Here is a 14,267-nt window from a genome sequence, read left to right as displayed (position 1 = left end):
AAACATCCAGCCTGCAGAATATTCTTTATAACCAGATGAAGTTAAAAAGCAGCTGAACCGTATTATTTCTGCCAGGTGAAGTCAGAGAGCAACACACACCTCACTTCTTAAGCCCAAAACAATGAATGAGCAAAACAAGGCTTGAAGGAATTCTTCTATTACTAAGGAAACAATTTCAAGACCACCTAGGATTAAAACTGCACTTACAGGATGAGATATTGGCTGGCTGATTAAACACAAACCCTTTCATGTGCAGGGCAGTTTTCTACTGCACCAGGCAGGCCAAAAACCAAACTCCAGGAGAAACCACCAAGAGAAGTGCACACATCATTCCTTTCACTGGCAGCTCACTGGTGAGGAGTGTTAGCTTTAATCCCAAAATATGCTCCAAGATGGAGAAGCAGAAGGGTTCTTCTTCCCTTATGGCTTAACACAGCCACGACAGTGGCTAGAACTTTTTCTTTTAATTGTAGATGAAAGTCTGATAGGAAGAGCACAAAATGAAAAAAGTATAGTCTAAAAAAAAAAATCTTGCAATAATATCAAAGCAGCAGTGATAATTTAGTGTAGAGCTAAAGGAAAAGAAACCGCCAAGTGATACAACTTAAATAAAATGAAAAATATAATGTCAAAATATAAGACATCTGAAGAAAAAAAATACATTCAGAATATATTAAAAATTAAACTATTAAATAGCATTTTAAAATACTTTAAAATGAAGGTTTAAATTGAATCATATTTAGAATTATATAAATTCAAAAATACTGCCCAGAAATTCAAAAAACATTAAATACAGGAAATAAGTTTGCCTCTGGAAAATCACCTCCATGCATAAATATGTGCCTTTGTTACTCCAGCTTTTAGTGATTATTTCAAAGAGTCATTCATCCTAAATGGTGACTCAGCAGGTAATAAAGATACTATTTATCTTTCATAAAGATTTATTATTTATAATTTATCTTTAATAATATCTCTATTACACTCTATTCTGTGTCTTTGTTGCTTTGACACCTTGGCACAATAAATACAACCTATTTTAAATCATAAGCAATCTTCAAAGAAAAGCTTCAAATGTCTACAACAAAGGGGCTGCTACCCAAATCTGGGGACACTGTGCTGTAACAAGACAGGGCTTTCTAAAACACATTTTATCTCTTTTATTGCTGCAGGAAAGGGATGGCATTATTTGGTATGAAATGACTCTGTCTCTGAATTTCCTGTTGCTGTTTGCACTCCTCAGGAGTGTATATTCTGCATTATTTCTATACACTCACAACTGTTTGTTTTAACACAAATTAGGCAGAGAAGCCTCTTTGAACTTCTGGATCCAAGGAGACTTAAAAAGCAAATTTCTTCTGTCTCATATTATCCATTGACACTTCAGTTATTCCTATAATCCTGCTACAGTCAGAACTTGTGTTCTCTGTCTGTATATTTTCCTACAAAACTCCCAGAGACATTTTACAAGGCCATGTTTTGCTGTATTTATGTAGCAGTTGGGAAGGTGTTGACTCAACCAGAACCATCCTGGGTTTTTTCTAACAATGATTTATTTTGAGCCAGGCAAACAGTTCCACAGTTCTACAGGCAAACAGTTCTACAACTGTATGTTTGCAACCACAGAAGCAAATATCAGAAGGCTGAAAAAACTCAGTGCAATCCATGAAGGAAATTTTATCAATACCACAATTTTATTAAAGCCCCATATGTTGAAATTAGGATGAGTTATGTGCAAAAATACAATTTTGGTAAGACCAAGGTTCTCCCTCTTGTGTACTATCAATTCAAAATCAAAGTGTAGTTGTGCAATAAGTAATGGAGCACTTTTTTGTAGCACTTTTTTGGAGCACTTGTGCAAGGAAAATTGGATCTTGACTTTCACACCATTGGCCAAAATTTAGGGGCAGTTTTAAAGCAGTGTGAACAGATTAAATAGCATTACTTAGGTGGGCAAAGAATTCTAAACAAAGATTTTAACTGCCAAGTTTATGAACCTCTAATAGAACACGTGAATGCTATTCTATGCTCAGTGACAGTGACCACTCTTTCTTCAGTTACATAAATATCTATTTAGAACTATCTCAAAAAAAAGAAAAGGCAGCACAGTCCCAAGGAAAAATTATTTCATTAACATAAGGATGTATCTGCTTCCAGAAATAATATTCAAGCACCATTCACATTAACCATAGAAATGACTTAGGAACATTCACTCCTTTGGAAAGGCTGCAGGAAACTGGAGTAAATTATTACTGGAGAACATCACACCCCTCAGTCTTTTCAGAAAAAGCCTCTGACGACTGCCTTAACCTCCCATTTTCATTCCACACACACTGATGGACAAGAAGTCAACCTGGAAATTCTCCAAGAAAAGGCAAGAGGTCAGCCTTAAAATGCTGGGGTTTTTACAACCTGTTCTAAAGGATAACCACATCAGACACCAACAGGAACATTCTGACATTTTCTACTGTGTTCCTACAAATTCCTACACTTACACCCCAGAAAGCAGCTTGAAATTGCTAATTTGTAATTACATGTAATTTGCACATTCTCTGTTTGTATTTGTGTGGAAGAAAAACATTCAGTTACAGAAACAAAACACAGCCAAGCTTTCCTCTTGCATTTCCTCATATGCAAAACTAATTCTGGAGAATTTCACACTGCAACAGCAAGACTGGAGATTGCACAGGGAGCTCAGGAGACGCTCAGGAAATTTTTAACCATCTTTAATCTTTCCATATTTCTGTCTGCTGGAGCTGAAGATGAACTGCTGGAGCAACTTCCTGAATGAGGAGTTTAAAATTTAATTATGCGAGAAACAAAATGTTGGTGCTGTGAAAGAGCCATATGGAAAAGCAGCCTCTATCCAACAAGTTCTTGCACTGCCCACCTTTCTGCTCTGTTTAACCTCAGTGCCAAACCATTAACAAAGCTCCAGCCTTCTGGATTGAGGAGTCCTTGCATGTTTTTATACTTATAGTTCATTCTTTTTCAGAGACAGAACCACAGGGTATCTTCCACTGTATTATGGGCCCTCTTTTCTATGAATTTTTGCTCAACTCCCTGCTTTTATTCTGCAAATTCATATCCAGCTTTTTGTATTTTACAAACATTGAAACAGTTCTTCATTGAACCATATGCTCTTCCCAGATATTTAAGCAGCTTCTTTTCCATTCATGAAATAGTCAGACTTTGTTTCTATGTTTGATTTTCAAGCACCTTCAAATCCCTGACGTTTCCCTACCCCTGGATGCTCCTGTTGTATCTTCCACACAATTAAACCACAAGCAAGGAAAAACCAGTCACTGTTGGGTTTAGACCCTCCTACTCCAGCCAACACTTCCAGGTAACAAGCACCTCTGGGTGAAATGTTTTATGTACATATTATGTACATTCATTTTCCTGTCATCTCTAAAAAACATAGACAACACTTCTGGATTCCTGACTTCCACGAATCTTCCCAACCTTATATTGTGGATCACTTGCTAGCCTAGTTCAAGGCATGTTTAGTACATAAACTCATTTACTCCATTATTCTAATAAAATTCTTTCAATAAAAACATCCTTCTAAACAATCTGGAAGAAGCAACAATGAATTCCAGCTTTTCAAGGTTGCATGCAATATACAAAAAATTTCAAGACATTTTTAACACCTTGGATCAGACTGTGTTATACCAGTCACACACCTGAGAATTTTAAAATACTATTTTCATACTGAAAATTAATTTTAAAAGCTTATCATTTTAGAAGCAAGGAAAACCAACAACATCAGAAAAGCTCATAATCATATTAAAGGATGCTTACTGTAACACGGAACAATAAAAATGAGCCAGTAGCTTTAGGCTCTCCCTACTTTGGAACAATTTGCAAAATGAAAAATGCCTGGTTTTAATAACTGTATATTTAAACTGAATCTTAGAGCATGATCCAGAGCTGCATGGCAGCAGTGAATTATCAAGGAGGAAGGTTCTGGGGGAAACAAGCCCTCAGAGGGCAGCTTTGTACCTTTTTATTGTGCCAACTTTAAAAACATTGAAGTCTGACAAGGTCTCCTGGCTTGGATGTTATATGTAGAGAAGTTATGCCTGCCTCTCTTCCACAGCTTGTTGTTTTTCCAGAGGGAAAACGTGAGAGAGAAAAGTCTTTATTTCATCTATACTGCACCAACTCATCTCTTCCTGCTACAGCTGTATAAGGAAGTTATACACTTTGATTACTAAAACTGCATAAAAAATAAGAATATTGGGGCTTTTTTCAAGCTAAGTAATGAAGTGACTAGAAATTTCAAATAATTATGTTTTAAATGCTGAAACTGGCTGCATTTTACAAGACAAGATTTATGAACCAACAAATCCTGGGCTACACACTAGCCTTCTCTTTAAACTGATAATCTCTATTTTTCTTGGACAATTTTTGTATCTATTATTATCTATAATTCATCTGTTATTTTAAAGCTATTATTAAGAACAAACACACTTATTGATTTCCTGTAATTAACAGGAGGAAAGCCTTTGTTGAAGAAAGTGCAAGCCCATGCAAAACAAAACAAAACAAAACTAACCAACAGTCCCCCCAAATCAAACCACCAGGCCAAAAAAACCCAAAACTCCCAAATAAAACAAATAAAAAAATCACACCTGACATGATCCCAGCTATGTAAGAAAGATCCATTCGTTCCCTAAATTACCTCCTTCATGGATGTTGAGCTGAAAGCGACCACTAAATAAACATCTGAACGTTCAGCTTTCCAGATTGATATTAAATTATTCTTACAATACTATTTTAAACTAAAACAATGGTTTGTAATTTTAAAGGAAGTCTTTAACAACGTGAAACCATGACATTTAGGCATTTGATGATTAGATAGATTTAAATTTGAAGCATTAACCTAAATATCCTAGAGCATTTCTAGTAACTTCACTGAGCTGCCATAATTTCTGTCAGCATATGTAGTACTGAATGACTAATAAAATACCTGAATTGAAACTATTCCAGTCTAGCAGTTTGTATGATCTTGTGTTACCCATAATTCCGACAAAGGCTGAGTTCAAAACAGCAAATTAGTAGATCAGTTATAGAAGCAGAATAGTGAGAAAAAACTACCAACAAGAACACAATTGACAACACCACTCCACAGGAACTGGAAAGACACAGACAGCAGAGTTAATAAGAGGCTGAAATAGAAAGGGAAAAAGGAGCATGCTATAGCAGTCTGGCACTAGGTTACCAAAGAGGACAGTATACGGCAATTTTGTCTTACTGGCAAGTTCTTAATCCACCTTCAAATGTTCTCTCCTCTTCCACGCTTTCCTGATTTATTAATTTGCCAGTTTATTCGCTTCCTCTAGTATTTACAGACTTATTAGACTCAAATGCTTCACAATCATAACTATATCAGAACTTTTTCTACTCCTCCCTCCCACAGCCCTGTGCCTTCATTCCCCCTTTTGTTCCCACTGTTTTGCAATGTGAGTTCCAAGGATTGTGCATTTTACATTCACTTGTCAGGAGCAATCTGCAGGTCTCAGAAAAACCCTGCAGCTGTGCAAACACACATCTCCACCTTGCCTTATGTCTTTTATTGCTTCCAGTCAGCTGCTAAAAATGGAGTGCATAATGCAAGAAATTACTTTTTAAAACTTTTGAGCAAAACTGATTTTTTTTCCATTCTGTCTTATATCTACCACACAGTAAATTCTGCACATTAGGAGACCTGTATGAGAAATCTGCTGAAAATACAGAATCCTAAAACAAAGGAAGATCACATATTAATTATACTTTGACATTTCTTTTAATTTTCTCTTCGCTGTGTAAATAGATCTTAGTATAGGAAAACAAAAGAGCAACATTGTGTATAAATATACTTGAAAAAATCCCTTAAAGTAGGAGGATCTAATTCAAATTAAGTCTTGGATTTAATGTTGCCAGTTTAGTGAATCTTTAGATCAGCAATAATGTGATCTACCTTCCTGGAGAACTGCTTGCCTTGGGCCAGAGAAGGAAAAAGAAAATATTCAGGTTTTGTAATTGTTTTTAAGGATGTATTTGCATAAACTTCCTTTTATTACTCCTGACTAGTGCATGCAAAACCACTAGAGGTGCTATTTTTACTCTCCTCTGCATTTTTAAGTGCAATGTCAACTCCAACTTTTTGCAAAGCATTCCTTATCTGGTCTCAGTGACTAAACCAAGCAAGTCTTCAGAGCCAAAAGTCACTCGGTTCTAACATTAGAACTAGCACATGCAAAACACACATGTTCTCATACTGGGATTCCCAGGAAAATAATAAATAGAAATCTTCAAGTGCTGTTCAGTAAAGGTTTTTAAGAACAGAAACAAAGCTGGAAAGGTTAAAACCCATGTTGTGAGCTAAACTGTAGCCATGAGTCCTTAAGGATTTCAAGGAGCTGAAAATGGGAAAACATTCACAGTTAAGATCAAGCATTTCATCTCATTTTTGTTTGAATGGAAAACTTGCATCACGAAAAGTGGCAAAAAATTAATTAACCCCCTCAATAATTCAAAGCTACTTTTCAGTGCAAAATTACTGATTCAAAGTATTTTTATACTACTTTAATTTGCTGCAGTGTTTCTCGCTAAAGACACAACCTTTGAGTGCCTTGTTTTCCAAGCTTAAATGATGATCTGAAACACCTTTTGATGCACATTTTAAGGACAGATCTGTAGCTATTCAAGCCCTGACGTGTCACCAAGGCCAGAGGACAGGCCCTGTGCCAGAGGCGATGCCCCTGCCCACGTACCGGGATTGTGGATGCGATCCAGGAGCTTCACGGAGCGCGCACTGACAACGCCCCCGACGTGCACCAGGAAGCCTGGCGGGAAGGTGGTCAGGGTAAAGAAGGGGAATTCCTGTGGGGAGGGAAAACAAACAGTAAATGAGTGCTCAGCCAGCCCTGCTGAGTGCCAGCCTCCATGCAATGTCCCTGCAGTCCAAGCAAAGCAGTGACGCTGGGCCACACGTGTCCTACTGAGCACTTCAGAGCCCCACGGACCCACCGGACCAGAAAAGCAGAGGTTTACACAGTCAGAGAATACTTTTCCCCCACAGAGTTGTTTCTCAGTGAAAAATAATCAAAACTTTACATATTGAGAGGTTAACAAAACCTCTGTTGATCCACTTTTACCATGGCTGCTAATCAGCAGAATTCTTCTTGCATTAGCAGATAAAAAATAAATGTTCTTCTCCATTTTTAGGTGTTCTTGTTACAACTGACTGCAGTTTGTTTCTGGAGCACAGGGTGAAACAAACTGCAGTCTTGCAAGAATGAGAAATGTCTTATTACAGGAAATCATATCTAAAAAAATATCAAAGGACTGCTCTGCTCGAAAGCAGAGTATATATAAACAAGTAAATATCAGAGTAAAAACAGAGTAAATATAACAAGTAAATATCCATCTTTTAAAATAAAACATGGGTCTTGAAACACAACTGTAAGGTAATTCTTAGGTAATTCACTTGTCAGGTAATTCACTTCCAGTTCATAAGTAAAATGAAGAGTTACGTTTCAGCAACTGCTCCAGCTTTTAGTTCATGAAAGAGGCAAAATAAGTAATAACAACAATTTTTCAAGACATCTATGATGAAATAAAAGTAATATTCAAAGAAGTGGAGCCCAAACTTAGATTTTAATTTCTCCAGAAATGTTCTGTGATATGTCTAATATATACACAATAGCACACTTATGGGGGAAAGGCAATAATTCATGTTCAGCAATTCTAAATGCAGAAAGCAAAAAAAAAGGAAGAAAAATCATGCAGTCATGTTTTGTATAATAGTAACTGATTAAAAGGAACAAATAAACATTTTTATATGAGAGAAAGTAGAGGATAGATTCCTTTCTCACATACTTGGAAACAGAACAATTCAAGTGAGCTGCTACCTGAACAGCACACATGCTGCAGATTCAGCGAGGATCAGGCTCTTCCAGCAATACATGGCACGAAAAGTCCTCTTAAACTAAAGCCCAGTGTAGGTTTAAAAATTATTACCTCAGGATTCTTACCATCCTTGTTATAGGAACGTTAAAACTTTTTAAAAGTCCTACAAACTTCAAATTTTCTGGATTTTCATTCGGCTTAAACTTTCAAAATTAAGAGGCAAACTTTGAAATCAGCAACCATAGTATCAATAACCAGAAAAAAACAAAGAAACAATCCCAAAACCCAAACCCTGCAGTTTTGTCTTATGGTGCAATTAAAGAGTAGGAAGGTTTCACCCCAGGATTCTGCAAACCTGCTTGACTGATGGGTCTTCAGGAGCAGCCAAGGATTCTAGAGAAGGATACAGTAAAGATTCCCCCAGAAGGCTCTAACAGATTGCAAAGTGCTCTGCAAGTTATCACAATAGTCCAAATACTCAAAATACTTGCTTTCCCAGGACTGCAGAAATCAATAAAGAAGTTTTCTGAATGTGCCACCTATATGAAATTCCATTAAGCCTAGACTACATTTACATTTTTTATGTACACACAGTCACATTTACACTGTGCTGAAGAAGTAGGGAATGAACAAAGCAAACAATGCTCCATGCTCATGGAAATTGAGAAGTTTTTCCACTTTCTGTTCCTTTCCACAAGGCTGTGTACTGCAAGTAACTTTAATGTGTTCAGACTTCCAGTTTGCCTGATTCCCTATACGAGAAACCAGGAGTAAAACCTCAAATAATAACATGGGTTTATCTCAATTAATATATCAATATTCCCAAGCCTGTATTATGATATATGATAAAACAAGGTTTTCTATCAGTTAACTTGAGCCACAGACAAATCTGGGTAAGAGACTCACTGAACAGTTCTGGCAGAATTCTATTAACAATTCAGTCTGACGCAGATGGAATTCCATCACTTCATATGAAGACTTTTTTTTCTTTTAAAAATCTAATTTAGAGATTTTTAAAATTTTATTATTGTATTATTCAACTACAAGTTCCAGCCTCAGTTTTATGTTGTAAACTGTAATGGTTCAAAATTATCAATCTAGAGTTATTTCAGGGAAAACCAGCTGCAGTCCCCATATTATAAATCCCCTCTATTCCTGCAAATTTGCAAAGGACTCCTTTACATCAGGGTGATGCAACCACAAAGTATTTCAGTATATGACAAACCAGGATGATTTCCAAGCTGCAGCTGAAGATGGTCACTCATTTTACAACTACCAATTCACTATCCCACTCCAGCCATTGATTGCATGGACCATGAAAGAACTGTCACTTTTAATCCTCACAACTACACAGAGATTTTATAGTTGGTGTTTGGGGGAAGTCTGATAAGGCTACAGTCAAATCCTCAAATAATCCAATGTTTAAAAATGTGCATACACAGACACGTATTGCTAGTGCTCTTCTTTTTGGAGTACATTTCATTCAAATACACACAGAACAATGAGGCAGGACATGGAACAAGGCTGCACCCTTTGGTTAAGGGCCAGCTGAAGCAGTTCTGGGATTCCCTTCCAGAATTCCCTCATTCCCATCTTTGAACCACCCCCTCAGGTAATGCTCACAGAGCACCTGGGGCTAACCAGAGCAGGGAACTGCTCCTCATTAAGATATTGCTCATTTCCTGGCTAATTATTCTTATTCTAAGCACATTCACTGTGCCATCTCACAAGGTGGCCCAACAACCTCACAGTTTTTCTTGACCTGAACTGAGGGGATGAGTGGATAAGAAGCCACTGGAAAGAAATATGCTTAAGTCAGGATTTCAGGCAAACAAATCTCCCAGAGAGCTGCACTCTAACACAGAGATTTCCTGCAGTGCCCTTCAGAGATGAAGGCCAGCAGATCCCCATTTTGAAAAGGCAGCAGAAAGATCTCTCAAGCTCTTGCAGAATGTAAAAACAGGAAGAAAACAGAATTTGTCCATGTGAAATACCATCGAGAGCAGCTTCTGGCCATTTCTACAAAAACACAGGCTAATTTTTTAGGAGTAAGATAACCTCAAATTTTGCTACTGATGGAAATACAGCATGTGGGGTTTTTTTAGTTAAAAATATACAGAAAGACAGCTGTGCTACAATTACTCTTGCTACCTCCAGATGTCCAGGGAATTGCTAACAGTTATTAATGTACAATGTAACATGTGCATGAGCTTTCCACAGCTGTATTTTCTACAGGTTCATTTTCAGGGTAGAAATTGTGGAATATTACCCTTCTAATAATCTCTGTTTGGTTTGTAGTTAGGGTTATTTAAATAATACAACAAAAACACATTTGGTTAAAAAAAGCTGTTGAGACATGCAGGTACCTTAGCGTTATTATATACCCAAATAATCTAAAACTCAAAAAAATTATTTCAGCAACCTGGTCTTGTGAAATGTGTCCCTGCCCATGGCAGGATGGTTGGAATAAGAGGATCATTAAACTCAAAGTATTCTAGGATTTTATGATGTATCTAATGTGAAACTATATTATATATATTGAATTTATTCTTGGTTTTCCCAAATATTTGCTATCTTAAGTAATCCAGACAAGTAGAGTGCACTGTTTATGTGTGTAAAATCAAAACAAACAAAATAACTTACAGATGTTATTCATTCTAGTGAACTAGAAGGTAGCCAAAAGAGGTAACACCATAGCAAAACCAGTATGAATTTTTCAGAAGACAGAATAAACATATTTTTTATGGATTAACTGTCCACATGCTTTGCTGCTACATCATAATCCTCATCAATAAAACTCAACACGTCTCCATCCAATTTTACCGTATCTTTTTCTACTAGATAATACACAGAACTTATCAAAATACTGTGCAAATAGTTCAAGCTCTAAAAATACATTAAGGGCTCTTAATTTACATTTTTATTGTCTTTAAAAAGCTTCCTAAGGAAATAAAAAGACCAGCCACGGAATGTCTAAAATGCTAGCAAAATCAAAGGTAAAGAGAAAAAAGGCTTATTTTAAAGCATTCCTTCAGCCAAATTAAAAACTTAAAAGCAAAAAGCCATGGACTTATATTCATACCTAAACTAAAATTTTAACTGAAATGTATCAACATGCAAAATACACCGATCTAAAAAAACACTCTTAAAAACAACAAATTTAAAAATTCTGCATAAACAAAATGACAAAGAAAATCTGCAAAACCTCACCAAAAAAAGAAAAAAATGAGATAATGCTTTTGAAATGCCCCATAGAAGAAGAAAGGGCTGGAAAGAGCCACGCAGTGTTTTTAACATACCCGCCTTCTACAGAACCTATGGGGCGATCCTCCCTTAGCCACGGGTAACACAAGAAATGAGAAGAGAATCATCCACTCACAACAGCAGCTGGGCACGCAGATTTCACACATACAAGTGGTTTTTATTCCCAACTTATCTTTATTATATCTGGTCCTATGTCACTATTTTAGGTAGTCAGAAATTGCAATGAAGTTTATTTCTGAGTAGGAATAGACTCACATTGCTTCCTTCAAGACACCTCATTATCAACATTTTGATTAAAGCAGTAAATAATTTATTCAAAACAGATGCAATTACTCATTCCAAATGTAAACAATTAACTACAAACACTATTTTCATCATATAGTCTGTTCAGTATAATGACAGATGGTATTTTTGGTCCTATAGAGGAGAAGTTTAAATCTATAAATGTTTTTTTACTGCTTGGCAAGTAGTTCAGGTTCAAGTTCCCAATTAAAGGTCACCATCTACTCCACGAAATGGGGTGCCAGGTATCACCTCAATTCCCAAAACCTGAAACTTTATCCAACTCCAAACAGGATTTTCAACTTGTTTAAAGCCATGCCAGTGTTTCTGAATTTGGCTTCTGTAAAAACTTTACCATCATGAGTTTACCCAAGCATTAAACTCAACATGCATCAGCACCTTGCAGAGAGCACATAATTGTAATTTCTCCTGTAAGTTCTTCATACCACTGGAATTACCTGAGTGTTGTGCACAGTTAACTGCTCCACTTTTCCTAATGCTTTACCAATATATTAATATTTAAATAATTTGTGTATAAAGAGGCTATTAAACAGTCACACCAGTACTAAATTCAGACTTGAAATGACACGTTTTCAAACAGAAAATAACAGCAAACATTTCACTTACTACAAGATAAATTTTCATTTCAGTAGACCAGAAATGGAAGTATAAAATGCCTTACCCTTTGTTCCAGAGCTGACTGAGTCTGTTGTCTTAAAAGAGTTTTAAATGGCCCCCCTTCTTTTCCAGCACTCCCACTGCCCATTCCTGAAGAGTATCAGTACAAATGACATTTAAAGAAACATATATTATAATTTGCAATCAAAAGGTGGTTTCAAAATAGACAAAAATTATCTGCTATTTCATATCATTATTTCATATTATTATTTTCATAATAATATTTCATATTATTATTATGAAAACAGTCAAATTATCCCCATAATTTTAACTTTTAAGGAAAAAAAAGCATCAAAATTTATTTATGGGTTTGAGGGTGGTTCTAGGTTTTACTTTGCACGTGACTAGGAGTGATTTTATAGTATTTGAACAAACCCCCTCCTGATCTAAGATTTGTCCTGCTGTCAATCTGAATTAAAATCAACTTTAAAATATAAAAACTTAAAGATGAGGGTTTAAAAGTCTTTCCTACGACATTTAACTTTTTTTAATTTTCTTGTTATGACTTTTTGCCTATGATTTAAATATAGATCTACTTTTCACATAAAGTTTTTACATAAGCAGATTATCTGCCCTTATCAAAAAGAGTGTCTCTGTCAGACTATAGTTGTGTATCTCTCACTAATATTATTACAATATTTTTATTTAATAGAAGTAATAAAAATCTGGCTTTCAGAGAATTTCAGGTAGCTAAACCACCTTTCCTAACTACTAGTAGTAGACTTTACACATAATTACAGCAGCAGTTATGTAATGAATGATTAGGAATAAGAAGAAATTAAAAAGGCAATGCATATCCATTGATCTGAAATATAAACTCTGAAAAAATTACAAATTATTGTACATGATGAAATACTCATCTGACTCATTCAAATAAGCTAAGGGCTGCTACTGCTCAGCATTTAAAACTACATTTATTTGATTATTATATTTGCACACACATAACCTGCAGAGTATCTGTAAATGAACATGAGATCAACTCCAATTTTTCATAATATGATAATTCTCTCTTTCCTTCTTCCAGATTTTTACCTCTAGCCTTTTACCCTTTAACCACAGGAGTTTTTATGCAGAGAAAGATATAAAAGAAAGATTCACTGACACCTTTGCTGTTGAATTATTTGCTGTCAAGGACTCTGTCCCCCAAACAGAGTGGGTTGAATGCAGGTTATGTGTGTGACAGTAAATTATGGGCTCTGTGGTTAAAAATCACTACAGTAAACACACACCAAGATTGTGATTTTCCCAAAGTAAGCACAATGCTAGTGAATCAGATTCTCTTGGTAATATGTCATGCCTAAAAAGCACATTATCATGGCTGTTCCTTATAGCTAAAGCCATTGGGGCTAACATGATAAAGCAAAATAAGCCCCTAAGTAGTAGAGGAAAGCAGAGCATAAAGAACAAAAAGGTGTCAGGAGCAGGATGAAATACAAATACCACAGTGCAAACAGTTAGAAATGAAGCCAAGATTTTCTTTTCCAGAATCTGTAACTAATTCAACATAGGAATTCCCTGCTACTTTCCCTTTTTCTTCTGATCAAACATCTGATAAAGATGAAGACTGTAAATATACATCAAAGTGCAGTTACTTGTTTTAACCATCTAGAAATCTAGAGATGGGAGATCTAGAAATAGTACCAGACTTAATAATGTATGTCAATTCATTCCTAAAGTCATTCATTCATTTTCAAGAGTTACTAAGCTACCATTACCATGTAATTAGATATAAAATCACTACAATTTTCAATGAGTATTTTTAGCTGTTCTTGGATAAGGAAACAAAAAATATTAGTATCTGTATAGTCCCATTAAACAAGATTAAATTACTTTTACTATTTAGCATTGATTCTAAACATCACTGTCAGGGACTATACAATATTAAATACAGACAAACAGCATAAATACTACACACGAAACAAACTCAAAAAATACAAACTAACCAAAAGAGTTTCTACAAAAAAAGCGCAGTCATATCAACTATTTAATTGAAATCTATGAAAATCATCCATGTCAGTGAAATGAAAAAGTGGGCAGTAAAAATAAAAAGCATGGGCTTTGTTTAGAAGTTTAAATTAAAAAGCAGAGTTGGTAGCATCTGATAACCATCATTTCAGCAAATTATGAATGAATTCACGAGCAAGTGC

General features: G+C 35.7%; 1 protein-coding gene across 14 annotated transcripts in view; it reads right to left on the bottom strand.

Annotated features, from left to right (window-relative positions):
- Positions 1 to 14,267, bottom strand: part of C2CD5 (C2 calcium dependent domain containing 5) — a 56,549-nt gene that overhangs the window by 26,162 nt on the left and 16,120 nt on the right. For all 14 annotated transcript variants that reach the window (XR_010080138.1, XM_063395256.1, XM_063395261.1 and 11 more), the window contains 2 exons: positions 12,125 to 12,210; positions 6,759 to 6,867 (listed from right to left, as the gene is read on the bottom strand). Coding sequence is in view for 13 of the 14 variants with exons in the window: in XM_063395256.1 (XP_063251326.1) it covers positions 6,759 to 6,867; positions 12,125 to 12,210 (195 nt within the window). In the remaining variant the exon portion in view is untranslated. The remainder of the gene's footprint in view (positions 1 to 6,758; positions 6,868 to 12,124; positions 12,211 to 14,267) is intronic.

This window comes from Prinia subflava, chromosome 4 (genome assembly GCF_021018805.1).
Source record: "Prinia subflava isolate CZ2003 ecotype Zambia chromosome 4, Cam_Psub_1.2, whole genome shotgun sequence".
NCBI classification, from domain to species: domain Eukaryota; kingdom Metazoa; phylum Chordata; class Aves; order Passeriformes; family Cisticolidae; genus Prinia; species Prinia subflava.
The sequence above is the reverse complement of the archived record's forward strand: the minus strand, read 5'-3'. Positions and strand labels throughout refer to the sequence as shown.